Source organism: Stegastes partitus, unplaced genomic scaffold (genome assembly GCF_000690725.1).
Source record: "Stegastes partitus isolate 25-593 unplaced genomic scaffold, Stegastes_partitus-1.0.2 Scaffold52, whole genome shotgun sequence".
Taxonomy (NCBI): Eukaryota; Metazoa; Chordata; class Actinopteri; family Pomacentridae; genus Stegastes; species Stegastes partitus.
Genome location: NW_007577783.1, coordinates 321567 through 349399, shown reverse-complemented (window position 1 = coordinate 349399; position 27833 = coordinate 321567). Strand labels below are relative to the sequence as shown.

At 44.2% G+C, this 27833-nt stretch overlaps 2 protein-coding genes across 2 annotated transcripts in view; both read left to right on the top strand.

Annotated features, from left to right (window-relative positions):
* The window catches only part of LOC103352808 (protein tweety homolog 2-like), an 88289-nt gene extending 84289 nt beyond the window's left edge, over positions 1 to 4000 (top strand). Inside the window, exons 12-14 of the mRNA XM_008275469.1 lie at positions 630 to 815; positions 907 to 985; positions 2862 to 4000. Coding sequence (XP_008273691.1) covers positions 630 to 815; positions 907 to 985; positions 2862 to 2942 — 346 coding nt within the window. The 3' untranslated portion in view covers positions 2943 to 4000. The remainder of the gene's footprint in view (positions 1 to 629; positions 816 to 906; positions 986 to 2861) is intronic.
* Positions 4001 to 6876: 2876 nt separating this feature from the next.
* kif19 (kinesin family member 19) overlaps positions 6877 to 27833 on the top strand; it is a 37998-nt gene continuing 17041 nt past the window's right edge. Inside the window, exons 1-4 of the mRNA XM_008275466.1 lie at positions 6877 to 6915; positions 8948 to 9028; positions 27509 to 27619; positions 27713 to 27800. Of these exons, the coding sequence (XP_008273688.1) occupies positions 6877 to 6915; positions 8948 to 9028; positions 27509 to 27619; positions 27713 to 27800 (319 nt within the window). The remainder of the gene's footprint in view (positions 6916 to 8947; positions 9029 to 27508; positions 27620 to 27712; positions 27801 to 27833) is intronic.

Sequence of the window (27833 nt, the reverse complement as noted above, 5' to 3'; positions counted from 1 at the left end):
CTGTTAAAGACCCTCAACACCCGCCATCGAGAATCTCATTTGAAGCGATAAAGAGCAAAATTCACATCTTCTTTCTGACAATGTGGATTTGGTTTTCTGGCCAGCAGAGATGTGAATGATTCAGGAGGAAGAGTCTCTGCTCACAACAACGAAAAAAAAAATATTTCAAGCAACTGAAAGCTGATATTGTACGGTGGATCGGTGGTTAGCACCGTCGCCTCGCAGCTCGAAGGTCGCCGGTTCACGCCCCGGTGAGGACACCCGGGATCTTCCTGCGTGGAGTCTCCATGTTCTCCCCGTGCAGCGTGGGTTCTCTCCGGGTTCTCCGGCTTCCTCCCACAAAGTCCAGAAACATGTTGAGGTTAATTGGTGATTCTAAATTGTCCGTAGGTGTGAATGTGAGTGTGCTTGGTTGTCTGTCTCTAAGTGTAGCCCTGTGATAGACTGGTTACCTGTCCAGGTGAACCTGCCTTCACCCTGAGTCAGCTGGGATAGACTCCAGCCCCCCTAGTGAGGATTAAGGTGTAGAGATGATGGATGGATGTTAGCTGATATACATACTGCCCTGTAGGAGACAGAGAAATGAGCTAAAACCTTTCCGCTCATGCTGATTTTTTTTTTAACTCCAGGGAACGAGATTACGACGACATCGACGAGGAGGACCCGTTCAACCCGCGGGCGAGGAGGATAGGCTCCCAGAACCCCAACCACACCAACATGCACAGCTTCTGCAGCTACAGCAGCAGCATGGGCAGCCAGAGCAGCCTGCACCCGCCCGCCCCGGCCGTCTCCAACGCGCCCATGTCCGAGTACATGTGAGTGACGGGAGGGCAGCGTGTGAATCCTCTTGCTTGTGGCGCGTTTGAGAAAAATTCATCCCAGTCGCTTCTCCCGCTCTGTTCGCAGGAACCAGACGGCTCTTTTCGGGGGAAACCCGAGGTACGAGAACGTGCCTCTGATAGGACGAGGCTCTCCGCCGCCCTCGGTGCGTTGGGTCCCAGAGGCCAAGTCTTTCCTGTGATGTCATGTTCCTCTCAGCTAGCACACACATTTAGCCTTTTACCGCACAGGAAATAAGCTTCTTATAAATAACACTCACTTCCTTTGTTCAGCTTAACATCAGATGTGAAGCCATATTTGATAACTTTTAATAGCAATAACACTCTTTAGACACACACTGTGCCTTTTTCTACAACTCACAGTACCAAAGCAAGCAGAGGAGAAGTAATGCAGTTAATATTTAATCTGAACAGAACATCATTTAGCCCCTCCAAGGCTGAATCCCAGGAGGAGGCGACACAGGTCTCACCCGTGAACTCTGTAACTGTCACGCTTTTCTTCCTCGCTGAATTAATTCACCTCCCCGCTGGGCCACGTGTCGCCCGTTACATCACGGGGATAAAAATAGAGGCATTTTGAATTAAATTTTCATGGGGCGCAGCCTCTTAATAACATGACGAAATGCACACCAGCTGAATTTTTTTTTTTTGAAACCGTGTTCGTCAGAAAGAAACACACCAGATATCTTATTTTGAGGTTTGTACTGTTTCTAGCAAATGCATGCAAAGTTGTATTTTCTACTTTCCGCTGCGTTCAGTCATCCTTATCATTAACCTTCAACAGAAAAATGTGATGTTCTCTGCCTTGTGACTTTCTTCCTAATTAACACCAGCGAGCGATGCATAATTTAACGTCTCCCTCATGACAACAACTGTGCAGCAGAGCCATGCAGTCATCTTCGGCTAACAGCTTCTTTTTATATATTTTTTTGTTTTTGTTTGTTTGTTCGTTTGTCACGTGTATGTTTGTTTGTATCTTTCATTTCTATATTCCCTTCTTTCTTTAATCAACTTTTGGAGATATACTCTCAGCAGTATAGAAATCGAGTAAGTCTTTTCTACTCTTCCTCAGGATTTTTAACCCCGTCACGTTTCCTCTGTTGCATCTCCGTCTGTTACCTCTTCCTCCTCCTCCTCCTCGTCCTCACATCACTCCGGTTCCTGTGCGGTTTTTCCTGTTCGGCATGGCTTTTTTTTTTTTTGTTCCTCCTCATTGCAGACAGTGTTGTCCACTCTAGTGAGGGTTTTTTTTTTTGGTGTTCACAGGGTGGTACCCCTCCACGTGCATGCAATCATTCAGCTCTATAGATTGTACTGCCATTCAGCTGGAGTAGTGGATTTATTCTATCCAGGGAAGTGTTGACATCAGCTATTTGTGTGTTTGATGACTGAGGGGTTTGATTCGTTGTAGCACACTAGAGGTTATATCTCTTATCTGTGCTCCCCCAAGTTAGTCCAGTAGATATGATTTAAAGGAACGCTCCGCTGAAAATCGGTCTTTTTAGCATCAAATAGTCTGTCGGCGTGGGTTGTAAGACAAAAAAACAAAAAAGAAAAAATCCCCACTTGTAGTCAGCTTGGATCCACATCTGTTACGATTACGGCTGAGTGTTGTTTGAAATCTTTAGCTAAATTTTGATTCAAATCAGAAGCGATTTGGAGCTCAGAATATGCAAACAAAACTCCAAATCATCATTCAGTGTTTAATTGGTGACTGCTGGAACATAATGAGTGACTGCAGAGGAGTGGATTGTTGCGGCATAAGTAGTTTAAAAAGCTTTGGAGGTTTTTTGTGTGTGTGCATCTGGTTTTTCATTATAACTGCTGTGAATCCAGGCTTACTCCTGCCGCAACTCTCGATGCTACTCAGACGTTAGATTTTCAGCGGACTACTCCTTTAAAACCCCCCTTTTTCCCTGCTTTCTTTCGTTATAAATGACCACATACCTGTTAAGAATCACCTCCTAGGATGGGCTTGTAACATCCTCTGTTCGTGTCTCTGTGTGCGTCTTCCCTCCACAGTACTCCCCCAGTATGAGGGCCACCTATCTGTCCATGACCGAGGAACAGAGTAGACACTTTGGAAACGACTTCCAAGCATAGACTTCTGTATTTGCCCGCGGAGGGAAGCGGCGTCAGCGGGACGGGAGGCTGCTGCAGAGGACAGCGTGTGCAGCATCAGGACAATGGAACAACATCTGGACCGTTGTGTTTCGAGCTCACTGATGATTTTTTTTTTTTTTTTTTTTCCCTTTGAGCTAAAAACATTTCTGAACCTAACCTGCTCTTAATCTGTCGTGTTCCTTCGATACCTGACCTGTTGAAAGTGTTTCCCAATGAAAAAAACAAAGAAAATACAAAAAAAACATTCAGATTAATTGAGATTTTTCTGCCTTCTGAGCTTTGAGATGGAGGCGTGTGTGTTACTTTTGTTAACTTAGATCCAGGTCTTCAAAGAGTAAAATGTGAAAAAAAACAACCCACGAGCTGTGTCAACATGATATTTTCTATGTCTCATGCTTCATGCTTGATATTTGTGAAGCACAAACCCAGCACACTGGCAGCACACAGCAGGAGGTGATGGTGCCGTATAATTTATTTACATTCACACACACACAAGTGAAGCTTTCTGAAGCTCCAGAGACGACCCCGAGACCACGGCTTCTGTAAATAAGGTGTACGATAACAGTCTTATTCTCTATATTTGATTTTGTTTAAACAGTGTGCCATTTTTTTTATATATATGTTTTCTAGTTTTCTGTGGCCATGTCACATAGGATCACTATTTTTTTTTTTTTGTATTTTCTAAAGGGCCATAACTTAACATTCTCTGTCGCATATCTAATGCAACTAATACGGTGAAGTTGTCATTTCCTGCTACGACTTGGGAAGCTGCTCTAACGATGATTAACGAGAAACATTCAGGTAATTATTTTGTCATGGAACCCGACCATCCGAACCAACAGCACACGTTTGTACCGACTAACGACGACTTTGCGTAGGGGTTTAATACATGCGGTGTCATTTCTTAGGACTGTTGTTGTCGTTTCTTTCAGCATGTTACACTGTACAGGCACTGCGAGTGGTGCTTAATTTTGTGTGTGTGACTCCAAACTTCAGGGTCTAAGTGTGAGTTGAATAAACCAGCTTTGAGTACAAAATCACGGGTCTTTGTTTATGTGTGCGTTCAGATGTTGCAGCGGTACATACATGCAACTCACTGTTGGATTGCTTTTTTTGTTCTTACTATTTGTTTATGCAGGCAAGGCTGTCTCGTGGAAATAAACCAGAACACACATACAGTATAATAATCTGAATTTATGTAGCTCTAAAGTGATTAAAAACTGGTATCTTGCTCATGTTATCCTTTTCTAAACCCTTAACAAGCTCAAAAGATGCTCATAATTTGTAAAGGAGTACATGTAAAACACTTACATCTATCACATTATGTGCATTCAGCATTTGTTTTTCTGCAATTTGTGTTCTCTTCGAATTACTCCTCAACCTTTAAGAGTCAGCTTTGAATCTACAGCTGAATGCAACTCATGCACGGTTCAACATGCACAAAAAATAAGTAAGCAGATGCATTTTTATGCTGTCTTTGAACTGTGCAGTGACAGTAAAGGAGATCTCTGTGTTGCTGCAACATCGGTGTGAACATCTTGTGCTTGTGCGTGGTTGAATGAATCCGTACGGGAACAACAGCTGTGGAGAAACGGTTCCACAAAAAAGTTCAGTCAGAAATCCTGCAGTTACTGGACGTGTCTCCAGTTCTATAAGTAGTAGGCGTCTATCAGGCTTCACTTCTGGTTGTGTTGGGTGGCCGTACTTTCCGTCTAAACCGGTTGTGGTCACCTGGAGCCACACCTGGGCTCCGGCCCTGCTTTCCTTTTCATTGGTGCCGCTCAGTTTCACTGTGACTGTGTTTAGTTTTTGAAAGAGTGTGTGTGCTGAAGGCCTTTTATGCAGAACCAGTTTCATGCAACTAGCACAAAGCCATCCTAAAAACTTACATATAATCATGAAATTCTAGTTTAAAACATATTTTTACCAAATATTTTTTCTAATCTGACCTTGTGACCTACATTAGGTTGCATGGAATCAAGCGTCTAAAAATATCACATCCTGTAGGTCTTTTAGCATAACCAGCTTAGTGCTACTCGCATAGCCACTCTAAGAATTACTTTTCAACTAGAAGTTTGTGATTACATTTTGTTTATTTATTTATTTTTTTACCAAATATTTTTTAACTTGACCTTGTGGCCTACATTTAGTCGCATGGATTTAAAGGTCTGAAAACAGTAATTCTGATTTTTTGCCAGCAGATGTCAGCACAGTGCTGCAGACTCAGCTAAGCTATGCTATGCTAACTATAGCCTCAGTATGCGCCCTGCGTGTAACCATTAGCCTGCACTGGGGTCACGAAGCTAAATGTGGCTTTAAGTTAAGTTGTGTAACCAATTTTAAAAAACCAAGAAGGCCCACAAAAACATTATCTGAAAGTATCTTACTTCCTAGAATGTCTTCTAAGTTGATAAATCAACATTCTAGCCACTAATAAAGATTTTTAAAAAAATGAATAAAATTCTTTAGATTTGGGCCGCCATCTTTGTTTTGGTTTGGGGCAGAAACTTGGGTGCCACTTATGAATCTTGTTTGTCATCAAAAATATGTTTCATATAGAGGGCTGGTAGAGTCCTGGTGGGTTGTGAAGACGCATACGGCACACAGGAAGTGAACTTAAGTAGCTAAACAGCATTTAGAGAAAGTGATGGTTATTATTAGCTGAGGTGAAGTCAAGATTCAAGAGATTCAAGGATTCAAGATTCAAGGTCTTTATTGGTCAATAACACAGTTATACATGGTGTAACGCACAGTGAAATGCTTTGTGCACCTGTTCCACACCGAAGCAATAATAAAAAGATGAATAAGAATAAAACACACAAGAAATAAATATATATATGAGTATATATATAGATATATGTGGAGAGAGAAAGGGATAAAAAAATAAGCAAAAATGAATAAAACAACCAAATAAATCAATAAATCTAACTGGTATTTACGTAGCACGTTTAAAACAACAGAGCCAAAGTGCTTTAATTGTGAAATAATTGTTATATTAGGAGTTTATCAGAATCAGAAATACTTTATTGATCCCCTATAGTGCTTTCAGTTGCTCCCAATCGATCAGTCCTAAAGAAGCAGGAAGTGAAAATATATAATAAAATATAAAAGTATTCACATGAAAATAGAATAAAAAATATAGAATACATCATGCTGTTGTGTGTGCGCATTATATACATTTCATATTCATTTAAAACCCTTTAATGTTGTATTTTAGTAGCTCTGCGGCTGTAATGTGGTTAAACTGGGCTTAAAGTGTAAACTAGATTTGATTTGCATACGGAAAATAATCGTAGAATAGAAATAAAATGGATTATATGTACATTTCCGGTATATATTCTGCCTGTAGAGCAGCGGACAGGTTTTATTTTCTAGTCGGACGCAGCCTGTCGGTGCGTACAGTCGCTGACTTGATGCTGCCGGTGGCGCTCCAGGAATCTCCAGGGACAACAAGCACGTACACAAACACACACACACACTCTCACACACACACACACACACACACACCTGAACCCACGACAGTAGCAGCAGCAGCAGGGCAGCGGAGAGCAGCGAGGACACGCGGGGAGGTGACGGCAGCAGGTGGGCTGCTGCCTTCTGCTACCTGCCTTCTATCTTCTCATATCAACGGTTATTCTCGCGTTTCCAGGCCGCTGAAAAAAAACACACACGAACCCAAACAAAGCGACCGGAGGAGCTGCGGAGCGTCGACGCACCGGCAGAGGAAGCGAGAGAGTATCCGGGACAGTAGGACGGCTGACGGGAGCTCCGGTTGTTGTTGTTGTGCGGAGCGGAGTGCGCGCGCGGTGGGCTGCAGGAGGAGGCATGCAGGTATCTACGGGGAGCAGGATGGTCCAGAGCTGCTGCTGATCATCATCATCATCATCATCCTTCAGCCTGACCCAGAGCGAACATGAAGGACACCGGGGAGTCCAAGGACCACCAGCTCACTGTGAGTTCTGCTGTAGCATCACCACACCTGTTCATGCCTCTGAGAACCTGCAGCTACCAGGTGGACCTTTACAGTCTGAGCTGAACATGCTTTAAGTTTATAGCTGGACTATATTATGTTACGATGCTCCTTTTAAGTCTTTTTACATGCAACACTTGGAGTTGCATTTATGTTTCCACTGGAGGGGCGTAGGAGGACTGCAGCAGTTAATTGATTCATTTTCAACTGATAAATTATTCACCAGTGATTCTTTAAATCCTCAAGCGGTGTGAGTGTTTCTTTGCTGGGTTGTGAGACGTCTTGAGCTTTTGGAAACAACATTTTCCATCGTTTTAATGACATTTGATGGACTGAACAACCAGAAAAATAATCAACAGTGAAGTTAATCAGTAGTAGGTTTTAAAAACAAGCATCCAGTTAAAGAGTTTCCTGTAGTTTCTTTATTCCACTGGCTCCTTTCTGTGACGCCTGTTGGCGGCGTGGTGGTCTAATTTCCCCGCACGCTGCCTGTTCTGTGTTCTGCAGCCCACACCTGAATTATTGAAGTGGCTGTTTCAGTTGCCTGGCCTCTCTTGTCCAACATGTAATACACCTTCTGCAGGGCGCTGACAGAGACAGACAGAGAGAGAGAGGACCTTATTATTCCTATATGGTGCCTGAGCACAAACCTCCAATGTGGCCAAAATGGGCAAAATAGTATCTGTGGGTCACATACCCGCATACCCCTGGATCCATGACGCCTCTCCTGCTGGTGCTATTTTTGGTTTTCATGTCATTTTATTCACTTTCTACTGACCTCTGAATGTTTCCTTGGAGCAGAATGAGGCCGACAGCATTGAATAACACAACCATCCACTCGTTTCTGTGTCTGCTGAGTGCCGTCCTGTGTTGATAATTCTGAAAGTTCAGGTGTCTGGGAAGTGATTAAGGCTGGAATAAGAATTTACTTCAATTCAATTCAATTTTATTTGTATAGTGCATATTTACAACAACAAGTCATCTCATAGCGCTTAACAACGGCAGAGACAGAAACACCCAACAATCCAAAACATTTGGATTCCCTATAAGCTTCAGCAGTCTGCAAGCAGTGGGAAGGAACCAAAAACCCCCACGGGGGAAAAAAAAAAACCTCCGACAGAACCAGGCTCAGGGAGGGACGGCCATCTGCCTCGACCGGTTGGGTGGATGTAGGATGAGTTATAAAATTTAGTGTACAGTTAAACAAGTTATTTAAATGAGTTCAACCATCCAACTGTTTTCTGTAGCTGGTTGTCATCATGGTTGAAGTTGCTGGTGGCGTGTAACCTGTTCCAGCACACACTGGGCTGAAAGCAGTCATATTTACACCAGAGAACATTCTCCCAGTTTGCAAATTAGAGAGAATAAAAAAACGTGAAAATGGGGATAATTTGCAGAAACAGGGTGTAAAGATCTCCTGAATGTGACGGTTATTATCAAGTTTAATGGGAAAAAAGTCTTGTATCCTGCGCTTGACATTTTAAAACTGACTCATGCTTTTTTTTTTTGTATTACGTCTCCATCTGTTAACAGGAAGTGGCTTTTTTACACCTTCCCTAATGCAGTTGTGTGCTACAGCTTCACTAGTGAACATGCACATCTGTCGTAATCATATTTCTGTTATTTACGTAATCCTGAAATCATCGTCAGGGATTATTTTTAAGGATTTGATGAAGCTGCTCGAGCCACAGGAGACGTTGCTTTCGTCGTCATTTTCATCAAAGTTAGCAAAACAGAGAAATTAATATTAATACATGGTACAATAATGCATATTTTATTTTTTAATCACATTTACATTCAGCTCAGAGACACAAGTGATCTCAGTCATTTGCAAATTCAATTAAAAGTCCGGATACAGCTGCTCTAATACAGACACGGCCTTTGTACACATTCATTTATCATAGGGGATGGAACACTCGAGTTCAGCTCTTTTCTAACCTATGCTTTCAGCAAATTGAGTTTTCTCTGTGTTAATTAAACCCAAGGATAACCGAGTTCTGTCCGTGCGCCGCAGGTGGCCTTGAGGATCCGACCCCTCAGCGATGCCGAGCAGGAGGAGGCGGCGACCATCGTGGCCCACAGAGTGGACGACCAGGTGAGGCGGCCGTCCTTTAACCGTGCGTGATCGTGTTGTCTCCGTTTCAAATCCCCCCTCTTCCTGCTGCACATATACGGTATCTACAGGGAGCTCAGGGAAGTCAGCAGCTCTGTTTTTGAAAGAAAAAAACCGCAGCTCATTTGTAAAGCTCAAATGTCACGTTTCGTTTGTAACTGAATGCCGGATGAGTCAGACCCGCGGCAGAGAGAGCGACCTTTCCAACAACTGATGGAAAGGAAATTCTTCCAAAGGCAAACGGCTCAAAGCTCTGCTATAGCCAATGCTGCGGAAGGCTTTGAACTACCGTCAGCATGAATGTTTTATATTAAGTCTGTCTGATTTGAATAATAAGAGAGAGTTACAACAAGTTCAGCAAGTCGGGATTATTTCCTCCCTGAGTTTATCGGAGACGTATGCAGTCTTCTTCTGTCATCTAATCATTTAGAAGGAGTGCTGCAGCCATTAGCGTAGCATTCCTGTAGCAGTGTTGGACTCACAATGGACCAAAAGGATGCAAGAAAATTAGTGGTTTAATCGTTTTTATGCATTTTTTTATGCAGCTCTTGTGTCGACAGTTTGAGATTCTGTTGTATTATTTCTATGAACTGAATCTGAAGGTTTGGGACGACTTGTGATGCGCGTTTTTGGCTATTTGCAGATCAGTCAAACAGATAATCAGTAGGTTAATTGACAATGTGTGTGGTCATTTTTATGACAAACCACTCTAAGTCCTCTAACCCGCTGACATATTAGAACAGACTAAACCTCGTGTTTGGCTTCCCTCTCTCTGCTCCCACTGTGGGCTTGTCTCTTTTTTCCCTCTCTCTCTCTCTCTCAACCAATTTGAGATGGCTTTCTGATTTATTTGGCAAGTAAACCGCTTTGAATGGAGCCATTATGCTAATTTTATTTTCCATTAGAGTAAGCCACGACAGGAATGTTTCTGAATGAACAGAGTGTAGACGGGCTCTCACGGCCGTAGCTGCACACAAAAGCAAACAGCTGGTTGTGCGTGTTCCATAAATTACAACCAACACCATCCATCCATCCATCCATCCATCTATTGTCTATACTCCGCTTAATCCTCACTAGGGTCGTGGGGGGCTGGAGTCTATCCCAGCTGACTCAGGGTGAAGGCAAGTTCACCTGGACAGGTAACCAGTCTATCACAGGGCTACACTTAGAGACAGACGGACAATTTAGAGTCACCAATTAACCTCAACATGTTTCTGGACTGTGGGAGGAAGCTGAAGAGAACCCACGCTGCATGGGGAGAACATGCAAACTCCACGCAGAAAGATCCCAGGTGTCCTCACCGGCGACCTTATACCTGCGAGGCAACATTGCTAACCACTGAGCCCCCTTGCAGCCCCTGATTTATTCCTTTTGGCATTAAAACATTAGATAACTTAGACTGTTGTCATTTAGCAGACGTGTGTTTTGTTTCTTCTCCTCAGAGGCTCTCGTCTTTAGAGCATGACTACCGCTGCTTAATGAGGTTCTTCCACATGGGAAGGGGATGCACCAGCGCCATGAAGACCATATTTACCATTAAGGTTTCGCTTTTGAACTGGTCCCACTTGGAGACCATTTAGCAGCGTGTGGTGCGAATGATAATGAGCGTTGTGACTGGGAACCTGCTGAGGTGTCTCCTTGCTTTTGTTTTGCGAGTCTACCGGCAGCTTATCATAACCAAGACCTTAAATTACCCCCAGGGGACAAGTCCAGTTTTTTTTGTTCAAACTGAAGACCAAGCCGGAGCTTCTCGTTGGCGTAACAGTGACACATGCTGCAGGGAATCATTATGTTCATGCAGAAGTGTGATTCGCGGTGTTGTTTTTCTCCTGCTCTTAAAGAACTTCTACTACACCTGGAGAAACTGATTATCCCCGGGTGTTGAGGTCCGACTTGTTTGTCTTCTCAGAAGTAATTTAATTACACCGAGTCTTAAGGACGACATCAGCACTTCTGTCTGCCATGACATCATTAAAATAGGCTTGGACTCGGGGGGGATTAGAGCATAACACCAGGAAGGTAGATGTGGTGCTGACACAGCCGCCACACTGAGGCTTTGTTATTGTCTCACACAAACCACAGCTGGAAAAAAAAACCTGTTCATCTGTCTCCTGTTCAACCTGCTGCACTGTGTGTCCATAATTCTGTCTTTGCAGAGAGCTACATACTGACAGATGTATGCCGTAAGATGTCAATGAGGTTATACGAGGCTCACGTTCACAGGAAAGGATTACTGGAGCTTACAATACACACTTGTTATTTAGACAGTGGGATTGTGGGAATCTGCTTTTTGCCCATGCGCTCACCTGGGCTGCCCTGACATGAATGGAAGGGATGTAGTGAGGTATAGGTCGCATCAACACGGGGATGTTGTGAGATTATAGCGCACGGGAGTGTATTTACCTGAAGCTGTCAGTCCTGCCGTAGCAGATATACACAAACGAACAACACATCCCGAACATCAAATTTGCAGTTTGGAACGCTAACCAAATAGCAAAGGCAAATTTTAGGATGTATGAGATGTAAATAATGAGACTGCTGTAATTTAATTGTAATTAATTTGTGCTGAAGTTAAAGTTTTGTTTTTATGGTGCGGTTCGGGCTGTAGTTGGACAAGCATGAGCCCAATAGTTAACAGCCACACCACGCACATCCGTGTCTGTGGTTTTACAAACTCCTTCCATCCTCCTCGTGAAACATATTGAACTGACTTTTAAAATCTACATCCCAAATAAATCACAAAAATCGCCACCGAAGTTTTCTCCAAATCGCTCGGCCCTGCTCCCAAACCCTCTCCACACACAACCGGCTACCGATTGCTTTGTTTGCGAGACAGTAGACTGGCAGCGACCATATGGCCTACAAGTGGTGCTCAGACAGATTAGCAGGGTGCTGGTGGCTGACTTGGCCGACTAGGTGGGAGTACACAGATCTGACTACGCTGGCAGAAAGCAGACAACTCGAAACTGGCTAAGCCTGTGGAGATGAGCTCATTGGATGGGTTTTAGCTCAGGTTAAGCCTTCTGCCACCTGCTCTCCCTCTCGCTCTCCCCCCCACCACCCCCTGACAGCCTCAAGAGACTCAGCCGCCGTCTTTCATGGACCACCTGTTGCCTGTTATGAACGCTGGGCTTTTCTTGTCCTTGAGTAAATGCAAAGTTCAGAGGTGTAGTGAGGCGGATCTGTGAATTAGACATGACTCAGGTGTTTATTCACTGAAGGTCGTGCTATCATAATAAGTGTTACCGACATAGAAAAGCGTCTTTTATCCCAACGTATGCACAGGAAGCGGGTGTGCTTTGCCACATCGAAGCAGCAAAGCACGACTGTGGGGATGTTTTATGTTGGAAACTTGAAGTAATGATGCAGGTTGAGGAAATTATGAACCAGTGTTGCCTTGGACACGATGGACAGCGAGAACTACTGATACCTTGAACTGTTTGGAACAAGAAAACAACCAAGAGACTGTTTTGAATTTTAAAAAATGACTGAATGTTGAGTTCTAAAGATGATGACAACCATTATGCAGTGATAAATGAACCTTGTGTCAGTCAGTGTTGGTTCTTGCTTGCGTGACATAACAATCAAATATATTGCTGCTGATGAGCATCGATCTTAAATAGTTTTAGTGGAATTCTGACGGTTATTGCTCTGAAAGATAGGAAATCATTTTTATGTGAATATACGCCTGGCTTACTGTAGTTTTCAATCCGCTGGCTCATTACCTTTTATAATTACATACAGATGGGTTACAAATGAGGGGGAAACCTGCACCCTTGGCTCCTACAGTGAGGGAACTCTGTGGCTCTGGGATGCTGCCACAGTTTGGATCCATGTGTGTCAATCAATACAAAGCCTTTCAGATCGATCACCGTGCCCCTATCCATAAGCTATAAGGACCACTAAATGGTTTGATTGGATGAAAACGATGTGATTCTCTGGCTGTACAGATTTCAACCCAGTTAAACACCTTTGGGAGAATTTAGACCAACATGTTTGCCAGCCCTCTTCACCACCATCACCACCATCCAAACACCAAATGGTTGGTTAAATGGTGTTTCATCCCTCCTGTAGAGTTTCAGAGACTTGTAGAATCCACGGTGTACTGAAGCTCTCAGGCCAGAAGCAGCAGCAAACACCTTATTAAGACAATTTATGTTGATTTGTTTTTGTTTGTTTTAATTTGCCACCCGTCTGTGTGTACACAAGATCTTAGCTTACTAAGAATTTGCTAAGTCTTGTCCCTTAATTGATCTAAACAATAAATGATGGGCTGTAAACAAGTTGTTTACATTCTGCACTGATGGCACAAATGAGCTTTGGCTAGACAGCACTCTCCTTCAGCGTTAGTGTAAAACACCAAGCCAGGTCAGAGGTCCCTTCTTAAGAGGTTAACGGTCGACTATGTTTAGGTCCTGAGGGATAAAGATGGTCTTCTGAACGAGACACCTGAGAGGACCTTATCTCACGGCCGCTTTCACTGAACTCGACTGTCGTGGTCTAAACTTAGAATAATTTAAACTGATCACAAGCAGCCATATGCCACAAAACACATGATTTAATTCACTAAATGATGTTTTAGCTTTTACACAGATCCCCTTAGAAACTGATTTTGTTTTGGAATAAGAAATGTGCTCGTTTGTGATAAAGTCAGTCCAGTAATCGAGCATGTCTGTGAATGTATTCATACGCCTGCAGATGTAAATATCTGATGAGTAGAACTGAGTGTTCACGTCCTGCAGGATTCGTCTCACTGAGCCCTCCAACTTGTTGAGCATGTCTCCGGCAGGGCTGGCCTGTCAGGAGCACACAGTGGGGAATGCTTTATGGTGAGGCCTCGTCTCCGTGGAGACACCCAGACAAGGTCAGGGCCATTGTTTGTTTTTGTTTTTTTTATTCCTGTTCCCCAGTTGTACAGTCCTACATATGTGAGAATAAGGAAAGCAGCGGGGGAGGACGTCCCCGACAGCTATGGATTTTTAGTTGTCGTGATTTTTCTGCAGGTGAATTGACTGAAACAGCCTTTAATGGGACATTCATACGACTTGGCTTGACGGCAGAATCTGGACTGTGTGTGATATATTTATTGCTGCTTCACTTAAAGTATGGATGGTGGCATTTCATGGCCAGCTTTTCAGAGGGAGAATTATGATGTGTTCATAAAAGCTCTTCTTCAGGACAACAAGACAAGCGTGCACTCATTCACGTTGTCATCTGAAGGAAAAACAAAGATGTTCAGGTGGTTCGTTCTGATGCCTGAAGTCAGCCAGTAGGCAAACAGAATTGCACCATTTGGCCTCCCGGTTTCTCTGTAAAGATCAAGTCCTTCAAAAACAATAACCGGCATTCATCTTGATCCGAGCCCAAGTCGACTTGATTACAGGACGCCATGAACGGGCAAATTTTCTGCCTTTGTGGAGGACAAAGCGCCTCACCTCAAGTGCTCAGTGTAGAGTTTCTGACACCATCTACGCAGGTCCGTCAGTGAAAGGGGATTCAAATTGCCTTAGAGACTGCACTGTACTCAGCCTGATTCAGCAAAAGCGGCTCCCCTGGAAACCCAACTACTGTAAATTAGAGGAGCTTTGTGCTCCAAACCTAATCTCATTTGGGCTGTTGAATACAGAAGCACCAGCAAACCTCCGTACGTCACACAGGAAATGCAGTGTGGTTACTGATCTGACCGGGAGTGAAAACGCTGCACTACAGAGTTCAGGTATCCATCCTGAGGGTGATCAATAAAAGACTGCAGGAAGAAGTTTTAATCAGAAACGCACCGGTTTGTTTGTGCACAAATTTCTTCCCAGAAAGCTTACCGCTACCATACATCTGCAGTGCATAAAGGAAAAAGGCTACTTGCTGCCTTAATGCCACCCCACCCTCTGCTCTCTCCTAAACAGCCCACGGCCATAACAGCTCGGTTAGAAATCTGGGGAAAGCTGGAAAAGGAGCATCTCTATGTGGAGTCGTTTTTTTTTACGAGTGTTTGAATAGCTTCACGGCTCGACAACAGAGAGAGAAAGGAAATACAAATAGCCATGTCCTTCTTAGCGGTGAAGCTTTAACCTCCACACGGAGAGGCTGAGCTTAAAATGGCAGCAGAGAAATGATCGTGAAGGTTTATTTTGAGCGGAAGGTAGTCCTACTTTTCTTTTTTTGCAAAACTGGGTTAATATGTCAACCCAAATAGGCTATCTATCCTGAGGAAGTGGATAATCTTTGCTTTCCTCATTTTCCCTGCCTCCATTTCTCCTACTCGGCCTCCGAGTGGCTTCTCTCTCTGATTCCCCTCACCTCCTCCTCGCCCCTCCCCGTGGACTCTTTTACAACAAGGGCCATTGTGGGTGGTTCTGTGCATGTTCCTCCGGGTTGCGTGATCCCTCTTAATGCCCTCCTCCCCCGCTCCACCACCACTCCTGCCTCGGCTGAGAGGGCAGGGCGTGGCAGCTCACCTTAAGCAGCTTCTGAAGGAGACCAGACACTGGAGTGGCCTCGCTGTTAGTCAGCTTTAGCGTAAACACACTTCCTGGCCCCTGACTCACTCCCCGCACTGCCATCTAGGAATCATGACGAGCCACTGTGCAGTTTTAGTATTAAGTATTATACAATCCAGTTGACACACAATCGGTACATGATTTTGCAGCTATGGTTTTGTTTGCCGGCATCTTGTGAGTCATTCTTCAGGTCCGCAGGAGGGTGATGGAAATGAAGGAGCTATCCAAGGGGGGTTCGCTGGAGCCTCATCAGCTTATTATGTGACAAGAAAAATATGTTTTCCCTTGTCGGGGAAATATAAATTAGTGACTTTCATGCATCCACAGCCTGACCGGTGTGCATGTGCGCTCTGCTCGGTGTAACAGAATCAGGAGCACAATGTTCCCCGGCTTCCACTGTGGCCACCTAATACCTCTTATACAAGCAGGAAGTCCAGGCCAGCCGCGGGGCCATGGATGTGCCGCCTTTATTGGGTGACAGGCTTGTAACACAGCTAATAGGTCGCAAATTGATTCTCACAACACCCAAAGTGCACAGTTGCTAAGCATCCTCTCAAAATCTCTCGCAAATTGATCTCATTGGCAATATAAAATGTGAAAGGAAGAGTGTGGCGAGTAGGAAAAAATAATGACACAACATAAACAGATGGCACCGAGGATAGACAGAAAAAAAAAAAAAAAAACATCTCCTGTCTGCCGTTGGGTTTTAAGGATCTAGTGGGAATCGGTCTCCGGGGGGGCTTTTCGTGGAATACTTCAGTCAAAACAACAGGTTGTTTCTCTGGAAGCGCTCGCCTTCTGCCTCTTCTGACACGACCTGCAAGCTCTGGGTAGAGAAGGAAGAGATGGAAATGTTTGCGCACAGCACCTAAGTAGGGAGTAGCGTGACCCAACCTTATCCGCAAGGGTGGCAGATCAGAACGAGCTGAGTCATTTACGGGAAGCTCAAATGAGTCACGTCTTATTTTTGTTGTGTAGTTTAGAAAGCTACATGCAGAAATAAAACATTAAAATAAAAAAATGGTGAATTGTCCAGGGTATATTTAAATTGCTCTAATTGTCGTTCTGCAGTTAAGTCCAATATGTGTTTAAGAGCACATCTGACAATTAAAGGTAAAAATGACAAAGCAAAATAAGTTTTACCTTCATGTGATACTGGTGTGCTGCATTTGAAGTGCATCCTGACATTCTTGATGGATGCATAACGTCGACAGTGTCCCAGTTTCAAACACCACTTTAGTTTTTATATTTTACCAGTAATGACCTTTACAGTCTTCCGGAGCTGTTCTTCTTTTGTTTATTTCTCTTCACTCTTGTATGCTGTCATTAATCTTCAAAAAAACCCCACTAAGTGCAGTGTATTTTTGAAACCCTCATTGTGTGACGTGGTGTGGCCTCTAAAGATCTGAAGCCACTTGAAGACATTAATGGCAGCTTTTGTGTCTTACACGGACAACATCTCCCGTTCTTTCATGTCTGATGGCAGCAGAATGGACGAAGGGGCACAAATAACATGCTGTCGAGCGCTGCTTTGCCATTACCGTCATTATGTGTGAACACGAGTGTGAAGTTAACTTGACACTGCGCCTGCATGCTGCACGGCTTACTGCGGCCTCCGTCTGAAAAGATCCTCCAAAGACCGTTATTTAGGACATTTTCCTGCCTGTTTTCTGCCTCTGAACCATGTCTGACGGAGGTGAGTCATGTAATAATAGCGATAATGATGTACATCGCAACTAAAAAGGGAATAACAAAGCAGATGCTGGGTTGATGAGATGCTGGCATTGGTCAGTCCTTCCTCTGTTATAATGTTCGTCTGATGTGGATGAAGCATGAAAAAGCAAAACACAAAAGGTTTCTTTAGAATAGGAGGTGGAACATGTCAAAGCTAAAACCTCACTGGTTCAATTTTCACAGTCTCTCACTTTATTTTTTCGCAGAATGTTTGAAAGATAATGGACACACGTGAGTCTGAGTAAAGGAAGGCTTCCGCTCCACTTGATTTTAATCTAGAGATTTCCTTCCTCTTTACGCCAAAAGTACAGCCGTACATTCGACTCCTAAGTTGTTCCTCTGGCACTCGGATGTGGCTCGATGTTGACCCAGAAAGACCTCAGCGCTGCAACCTGATCCTGCGTAGTATGTTTGCATATCAGTGCGTTGTTGTCTGGGTAATTTGTGATTACCCTAGTTTGCGCAGACCTGCCCAAAAGCTACCTCTGACCCTAAAAACAAACACCAAGCCATGCCAGTCTGTGACATCCAGACGCTGATCTTTCCTGCCAGTCGGCGTACTCGTTTGTTGTGTGTGTGGTCAAGTAATAGCTTTGCCGGTAATCAGCCTAATTAGCTCTGCCAAGGAGGGTGTCCTTTTACCTCCGTCTTTTGCTATTTGCAGGATTTTTTTTATTGTGAAACTTCACTGATAACATATTTTATAACACAGGACTGGGTCGTGGTTTTAATCCTGGAACCTTGCTGCCTTTGCACTTCATTGAAATACAAACCACATGAATGCTTCGTTTCTAATTTTACTTTCAGGGTGCCATTAATGGCAACAAGCGTGCACCCCGCTGATCTGCACGTCCTCACTCTTGATTGTGATCCAGAGGTTCAGTGAATTGCTTTCATGGATGACAAATTGCCGTATTGTTCTCTTATCCTTTGTACCCATCTGTGCTTCAGTAATACATCTGTTCTACATGCCCTTGAATCTGAAACGACGAGGATAATGTGAGGAGATGTCGAATCCGGAATGAAAGAAAAGTGATTTCTGTCGTTGTCCAATTTGTCGTCTTTGAAGATCCTTTGTGGCGCTGCGTAGGGAGTCCTATTGTGTCTGTGTTATTGGACGTCTGAGTCGGAATTACAGCAACCCTCGTCTGACCGCGCCGATCGGGCATTCATGTGCCGCAGCCAGACGTCTTATGTAACGTCAAATGAAGAGAGAGACCTCGCTATCAGGTACTCTGATCTAGCGCGCACCTCCGATCGCGGAGAGCCCCTGAAACGGGATCTACGGCAGCATTGTTGGGGTGCAGAGGGCAACGCTGAGAGTTTCTATCAGATAACCGGGCCGCAATTGTGCCCGTTGGATTTTCCAAAGCTTTGGTTGCATTTCTGAAAGAACAGCTTGAAAGGTTGCCCCGTAAAGGTCACTGCTTAGACCTGATTGCTTTCTTCTTGTGATCTTGATCCTTTGTTCTTTGCAGTGTTCTTGGCACGGCGCGCACGTGGCATTGTTACAACTCTGTGGTTATGTCACCGCGCAACCTAAAGACAGATTATGCATGTAGGAGGAACTCAGCTGTTCATCGTGTTATGATGGACGGTGTGATCATTGGAGATGAATATCTGCTTGTAATCAGAGGAGAGCGTTTTGGTGGTCTTTCTTTTTGTGCTGGTGACTCATAGCAAGTCAGCAGGACAGAGTAAGAGTCTGCAAACACGCTCGGCTTCAGCTGCGTTCTTCACTCATCTGCACATCTGATGGCACAAATATACTCCTATTTAAATGATTCCAGCTGTTTGCACTGTTTGTGTAACGACCATATTAGCTGTATTATAAGCCTGAAATGCGAGTCCATGCATCATTTTCTCTCTTTTCTCTGGATGTGGTGGGTTCAGAGCAACTTAAAATATCAGCCAACCTGCAGCATTCAACCTCTGGGGATCATGAATGTTGTGCAGATTTTAATGGCGATTCCTCCAGTCGTTGCTGAGATGTTTAACCGTGAGTCATCTTAATGTCATTGTCATCCCAGACCCATTAGCTAAAAACAGATCTTTTTTGTTTTTACCTAAATTGCCCCAAGAATCAAGTGATAATTGGAATTCATCCATTTTCTAATTTTCATCTCCTGTAGGTTCCACTCTACTGTCAGTAACCACGTGTAGTTTCATGCCGATCTAGATCCTAGTGGGGCTTTTTAAAATCCTAAACATTTTCTAGAATTAAAATAATCTAGCCATGAGCCAATATTTCAAAGCCCAGTGGAAACTGAATGGAAACAAGTTTCCATGGTAACCACGATGTCACCCGGGGATGACGGCCGTCTCCGGGGAGAAACGAGATGCAGAGATGGACGTCCGACTTTAGATATGACCCGCTGACGAAAGCGCTCCTCTTAATCTTTCCAACGCATGCATCGTCACCCCTTTGAGCTCCGATGAAAAGGGGGATGCGACCTCATGAACACTGAGACCGGAGCGATAAAGACAAGACACAAATGTCAGCAATAAAACTTGACATCAGTGTGAGCAGGTGGTTCGGCTCTATCGCTGCGTTTCAGACCTTTTTTTGTTTAAAATTAGCCTTTTCCGTGTGCTATAAGCAGTGCTGTTGTCCGGCCTTTCCGGTTCTCATCTCCTCTTTCTTTGGGTTCCTTTTCTTTACTTTTATTGGTTTAATTTGCAGCTGATGCATTCATTTGCTTAAGTGACAGTCTTCTAGTTAATTACACTTAACAGGTTTTACAAGATGCATTTCTTCAGTTTCTGTTTGTGGTTCTCGTGGTGAACAAATACTTGATTAGTGCAAGACTTCTACGGTGTTATGACAGCATGAGTAGAACGCTACCGGCTATCATAAGATCCACAGTTCGATTTTGTCTTTTGTCAATTTTATGAGTGACCCGAGCCGTTATGTCGGTGTAATGAACCGCTGCCTATGAAAGTGGTTGATGTCGACACTCCTGCTGACTTTTGTTGCCCGTCTTGGCAGCGTCCGCCACTTGGCACATGATAGGGGAGAGAGTCGGGGTGAAGCGGCAGCCAGGCCTGGGCGGCTTGTGAAACCACACCACATCCAGGCTTTGAATTATGGATCGGCGGTGGGAGCTAGCGGTGCCATAATCAGCACGATGGCCAACCGAGTCGACCCTGCTGCTTTAATGACCAGAACAGCAGGTCCTGTTCATCAGAAAACCCATCAGCCCAGAGAGGCAGTGGGCAGCGGCGCTCTGTCGCACCCTGCTGCTCTTTATGCCATTTAGATAAGTCCATCACGCTAATTGGTTTCATGTCGCTGCATAAGCAAGCTGCTGTTTGACTTTGGCTGATCCTTGTGAGGATATGAATATTTTAGGTGCTTCTGTTTTTTTCATGGCCTCAGTGTGTAAATTCACGCTCCGGTCATTTTGTTTTGTCGGCCCCCCGGGGTCACGTTAAACCGAGTCACGCCCTGCGTCCGAATGAAAAGTGGCTGTAACATGTGATGTCCATTGTGACGGGAGACAGCGTGATTAAACCTGCTAAAAATGACACCACGTTCACGGAGGCCGTCGACCAGGAAATTGCTTTCCTTTTCACTTTGCGCAGTTCTCGGGTCCTTTAGGCTTCTGGCCCACTTGTGTCAAAATTGATGTCTCGTTCAGTGGCGCGCATGAATTAGTCAGCAGTCAACAAAAAGGGGTGATTGGTCCCAGGAGAAAGGGCAACGAGAGATGATTTAGACGCCAGTGGAAAATCTGACTTTGACATCACTCGCGTTTTAATCTTTGAAAGATCACGGTCTATAAGCGGAACCGGCCGCTGCTGATCGGAGGGCAGATACAGCAGCCAAATTAGAATTAACCGCCATAATGGATCGTGCTGTCAACTCCGCTTCAGCTGTCAAACGATTATTGATCGCCATAATTGTCTGCCTAAAGATTAGACAATTAGCGGCAGCAGGTTAGAGAATGAGACGCACGGGCAAATTGACAAATTGGGAGCTAATAAACGCACTCTTACGCCCGAGTCTCTGTAAACTATCACAGTAACAGCTCCCCTTTGTTCATTAGCACTGACAACAGAACCGGCCAGAAATTTCTATTAATCTTATCAAAATCTATGTGTGTACCAGTTGTGTTTGGAGAATGGTTGCCGTGCAGCTGTCCTCTGACTCACAGCCCGGTTCTAAGCCCGTTGGATTCATGGCTCGTGTAAAGCGAATACAAGGAGATGAATCGGTCGGCTGATTCTGCCAAACGACAGTTTGATCAGTTGATCTCCGTGTTTGGCAGATTTTGGTCGGCGCTCGTGGGAAACAAATTACAGGCGTTTCGTGATAATGCACCTTTTTTCCCACTTGTGGCGTTTGACACAAGACTTGGCAGCAGCAGCGTAATCGCTGATGACAACTGAGCGCGTGCTAAATATTTAGAACGACAGCTGTGACTAATGATTGTTTCATCATTGATTAGTAAGAATTATGTTCTCAGTTAGAGGTGGCTTGGTGGTTAGCATCGTTGCCTCGCAGCCGGTTCTCGACACCCGGGATCTTTCTGCGTGGAGTCTCCATGTTCTCCCCGTGCAGCGTGGGTTCTCTCCGGGTTCTCCGGCTTCCTCCCACAGTCCAGAAACATGCTGAGGTTAATTGGTGATTGTAAATTGTCTGTAGGTGTGAATGTGAGTGTGCTTGGTTGTCTGTCTCTAAGTGTAGCCCTGTGATAGACTGGTTACCTGTCCAGGTGAACCTGCCTTCACCCTGAGTCAGCTGGGATAGACTCCAGCCCCCCATGACCCTACTGAGGATTAAGGCATGAATGGATTGTTGTTCTCAGTTCGTCCAAAAAAAAAGGTGGCAAATTGTGAAAAATGCCAATTTTTGACCACTTAACCAATGCCTGAATGTTTTTAGTGTAAAAAACAGACGTCACTTCTTTTCATCCTATAAACACACATGTATGATGTAAGCGAGCGCTCTCCTCTCTCGCGGTCAGTCATGCTTCATGCCGCCCTGCTTGCTCGGGCCTGTTTGCTACGGCAGACATTAAATGCTTCTTTCTTCGTTGCTATGTATGAATGTTTCCACGCAACTGCGAGGGAGAAGGAGAGAGAGGGCGGATATGCGGGAGATTTAATGATATCCACGAGACAGAAACGTTTCCGACTGCTCCTTAACCTGTTCCGTACTCCAGACGTCAGGGCTCAACAGCTAATGCTGACCTGTGCCTCACCCCAGACGCCGTTTCTCAGAAGCCTCTTAATCGAACACTGAGGACATTCTACCGTGAAGGGCACCTGCGTTGGCAAAGTCTGAGCTCAGGAAGGCTACCTGTAGCCCCGTCAGTGGCATCCAAACCGTGAGGCACAGGCCCAGGCGTCTTTGTCTTACGTCGCCACACAGTGTACCGTCACCAGAGCCAGCACCTTACGGTCTTATCACCAGACTTAAGAAAATTAGTGGCATAGAATCTTCCCGAGCAGCAGCTGCTATGTGTGGACGTTCATGGGTGGGGCCGTGGAAGGTGGTGTAACTCAAGAAACGCAGATGACAGATGGGACTGGAGGTGTTATCAACACCCTTAGCCTTTAATGATTCTCCCAAGTGCATGCACAGAGATGAAACTGCATGGATGCGCGCACTATTTGATACCTTCTATACTTGCAATTATGTAAGAGCATCGATGCACGCTCACCAGCGCTGTCAAGGAGCACAATTACACGTGCACGCTATGCATACATTATACAGCCTGGCCACTGTAAGCAGGCTGGAGCTAAAAAAGGCATACATATTGTTTAGTTGTATGTTCAATTTACAGAAACGCTCCAGGACAGTGTTCTCAAGAGTGCAGAAATTAAAAAAAAACAAAAAACAAATAAACAAAGGCAGCGTCATGTTGAAGATGTACGCTGTGTGGAGATAATAGTTTAGTGAGACAAATATTTAGGAATTGTCTTTAATTGACTTTCTCAACAGAGCTGGAACAGTAAATCCAGTTATCAGTTGGTTGATCAATAGAAATTAATCACAAACTGTTGACTATTGATCAATGATTTCAGTTATTTTTCAGCAAAAATGACATTCATTAGCTCCTGCTTTTCCATTGCAATGATTAATCAATGTGTAGCATAATGTGTAACATGAAATAATGAACTAGATACATGTGTCTCTGCAGGGATTTCTGGAATTACAGGTAAAAAAAACAAGGAAATAAGATGGAAGCCTTGTATTGTAACACAATATAGGACAATAAAATAAACCCAGATTAATGAGATATTACGGTAATCTGGTGAAACGGACTGTGTGCAATATGTTACTGTATCCAGTGTTGTTGTTATTATTATTATTATTATTATTATTGTTATTATTGTTGTTGCTGATTTTATGTTGGTGTTGGGTTCTTTTTTCTGGTGTAGCAATTTCCCTGAGGTTTTGTATCGCAGGGATCAATAAAGTTTTATTCTAATTCTAATTCTGATTCTAAACCAACTGCTGCTGATGCTGAGTCTGTGTAAAGTTATGTGATGATCACTGATTGCTACGTCCCCGTTTCTTTATCGTGCAGTGGGTCAGAATGTATTCATGAAGTGTTTATGTTTCTAATCAGTGAATTGATTGTGTTATAAATATGATGCACATTTAAAATCTGACATCATCGCCCATGTAGGTATGAAATGGGTCTCTTTGTCACTCAGCGTTGCCGAGTGACTACTCTGGCAACTCTAACTAGACTCGAAAACACAGCTTAGCTCATTTAGTCGATCAATGGAGACACGTGTGCTGGGATGTAAACACACTCGTGTTTTTCAAATGACAAAGGCGTCAGATGGTTCAGGATGATCTGATGTCCTAGTCTGGCCCTTATCCTTAACATAATCACATTTACATTTACATTACATTCATCCAGCTTAGCGTAACGTGGTCTTAGTGCTGCCCTTCCCTCCCTCTTCAGCTCATGGACCCGGCCTCCCCCCCTGCTCTGTGTCTCGGCTGCTTTTTGGCAAACCGATTCTTCAGACTGCGCTCATCTTGTTTGTGAAGGTCATCGGATTGGCTGAGACGCAGTGACTTCAGAGCTTCTCACCTCGGAGGAGCGCTCCCTCGTTCACATTATCTTTGCGGTGAAACGCGATCAGAATTCGTACGTCATCAGAGTCAGAGGAGAAGCTGGAAGTTAGCAAGGATGAGAGAGAGGAACAGGGAGAGAGGAGCATCAGTTGCTGCCTTGCTTTCGTCCAGGGCACAATAGGCCCTTATCTTCTCCATGCCATGAAAACAGCTGAATGAAAAGACGTCTCTGGAGCACAGAGAAAGAGTAATTTCACAGAGCAAACAAGTAGCAGTGTGGCCTCATCCCTCCCATCTTTCCTCTCTCTCGCTCTCGTCAGCCCCCCTTTTGTTGATTGCAGCCAGTGCAAGCTCGCCACGCCGCCCGCCTTCATCTGTTGTTGTCAGTTTATTTAAAGTAAAATCTCTTCTCTTGAATTTCAATCGAGGGGCTTCAAAGTGAGCGGCTCAGTGGTTGAGGGGGTCATCAAACGAGCCGAGTGCTCCAGCGTTACGGGCCTCCGAGGACTCTCGAGGCACACTGCCGAACCAAGCTGATCAGCTGGAAAACCTGGCAAACTCCCAGCTGCCCCGCCGTCGTAGCTGAAATCAACTCGAGGGTTCTTCCTTTCTGTTCTGTTTCTTTATTGTTATTGACTTTGCTGCCGGCCGTGTAGCAGCAGATTCAGAGCCCAGAGGGGGAATCATTTTCCTTCAGCTTCATGCGGCATTTCCAAGTCAGCTACACCCACTCTGATTAGAATTTTTAGTACCGTTTCTCAGATTGTTCTGTGCTGTGCCGATTGTCGTGGATTCAGCTTGTTCAGGCAACACAGTGCGACATCCTTATTCACATTACAGTGATTCTGCTGCTCAGAGCATCATTCAGCAACTTCCCTTTCTGTTACCTCGCCCTGGTCTCTGTCCTCCAGATGCCATGAATGTGTTTGACATGTGGGCCGCTGGCTGCGTCATTATGAGCAGGATTCGTTGCAGATGGCCTGAGTGGACGTCCATTTGCATAAACGCTGTAAAGAGGACTGTCGCAAGCAAAGCCTGTTAGAGGAGACAGCCTCCATTGACATTTCTATTACTTTTATGATCATTTTGTGTCATTATTTTAATAATGAAAGAGAAGATTATTAAATACTGACAACAAAATACTTGTATTGCATTTTGTTTTTAATATAATACAGAAATTGTTGCAAAAGCGAAATTGCTTGTGTCTCTTTGTCCTTGCTTGTAGAAGTGTTTTTTTTCTCTCTATTCGAGCTCCGTGTTGATTTTCTCAGTCTGATCTGAATACATAAAACTCCATTTGTACCGAACTCGTTTTAAACTCCACGTCAGCGATTCGCAGTGGGTCTGTGGAGAGACTCTCGAGTCGCTCGGCTAATTCAACACCACACGACATGATTTGATTCAGTGATGATTTGGCACACGTATTTGATTTTAGGAATAAAACAAACACACAAACATGATTAGAAATCGGTGATGCCACCGGCTACGATAAGCCGAGAGCGTTCCCGCCGCCGACTGCTGTGACTTAATTCGATCCGTTAACACCACCTGCTGCGACTGAGCGGGTGTGAAAAATAGCAAGAGTGAAGAGAATGTGGAATAGATTTCTGTCTTTTTAATCAATAGCTGCGGATACTGTACAGTGTGCCACAGTATTCACAATAATAATATTCCATTTTAAATAATCTGACATGGACACATTTGGAGCATAGTGAGTAATGATCATTCAGGGGGATCATCTCATTGTGCTGTGGGGGTACATCAAACAGATGGCTGCAAACGCTGCAGTCGATAAGCCTGCCAGAAGCTTAAAACTGCCTTTAATAACTTGCTGAGCTGAAATCTATGGCTGGCATCTTTCCACATGTACACATGTAAAGTGTATCAATGGAGATGTACGTATGTAGGCATCAGTGAGCAGAGAGCCAACAGGTGCTGTGTCCTTTTGCATTTATCCATTGGTTATACATTATACAACCCACTGAAACCTTTAAGCAGTTTTTCGTTTTTCATATTTTTACTCACTGTGATATAGAATCCTGCACATGGAACCATTGAAGGGAACTGAATCATGTCTTTTGTGCAGTATAACAAAGTTAAAATGCAATAAATCATTTTAAAAAAAAAGACCTACTATAGATACTTTAGTATTTGCATTTTTAATTTGAAGAAGGTCGCCGGTTCGCGTCCCGGTGAGGACGCCCGGGATCCTTCTGTGGTGCATGTTCTCCCCGTGCAGCGTGGGTTCTCTCCGGCTTCCTCCCACAAGGTCCAAAAACATCCATCCATAGATACATAATCATTGGTGATTCTAAATTATCTGTAGGTGTGAATGTGAGTGTGCTTGGTTGTCTGTCTCTAAGTGTAGCCCTGTGATAGACTGGTTACCTGTCCAGGTGAACCTGCCTTCACCCTGAGTCAGCTGGGATAGACTCCCATGACCCTAGTGAAGATGAAGCAGTGTATAGATGATGGATGGATGGATGTTGTCTGTGTAAACGCAGCCTGCAGTTGAGCTTAATTTAACCGAAAACTGCTTAAATTTTTGTCCCATCATTGTTGGTAGTAGCTGAGTCACTCATGGTGTCACTAGATACGTGTCATTTCTGTTTTTTCTTTCTAAAAAAAAATAATAATAAAGGTTTGTTTTTGACCATTTTTGAAACGAGATCTGTAGACTAAAGGGATTTTATTGAAATATAATTTTAAGCTTAGATTTGGTGAAGTTGTCAAATGACAGGTCACAGATGAGGATCTCAAGGACCGTCGGAAAGTTAAAAATCCAACCATTCTTTCTGTTTTCAGTTTGTGGCTCTAACAAAGGGATTCATTTAGGCATGCCTTTCAAACCTGCCAGCATGTTTTGTTGCTTCAAGGGTGAAAGTAAACGGTAACTTTACTTCACAGTGAGACTTTAATGATCTGACCTGTGATGCATTGTGTCCCTGCAGAACATAGACGGCACAGCATCATGTATGTCAGCGTCATTTCATCGTTTACTTCTGAGATAAACCTCATCTCACCTCACTGAACTGAAATCACATGTGCTCATTATCTCAGCCTCCCCCAGTGATTGACAACATTATCGAGTTAGTCGGCTGTTCAGGCGTCGATATGAGACTAACCACCTACTCATGCTGTGTGCCCCCTTCTCCTTCCACTCTCCTGTCCCTCTGCCTCCTTCATCATCAGATGGTGGTCCTGATGGACCCCATGGAGGACCCAGACGACATCCTGCGTGCCAACCGCTCCAGGGAGAAGACGTACATGTTTGACGTGGCATTTGACTTCTCAGCCAGTCAGGTCAGTCAGAAGTTCAAACACTGAATCAACAAATGTGACACTTTCCTTCAGTATTCATTTACAATTTGAGTGTATTTTGTTCCTCCTGTGCAGGAAGAGGTGTACCGAGCTACAACCAGAGGGCTAATTGAAGGCCTCATCTCGGGCTACAATGCCACCGTGTTTGCCTACGGACCCACAGGTTTGTGTTTGAGCATGTGTCAGGTAGATTACT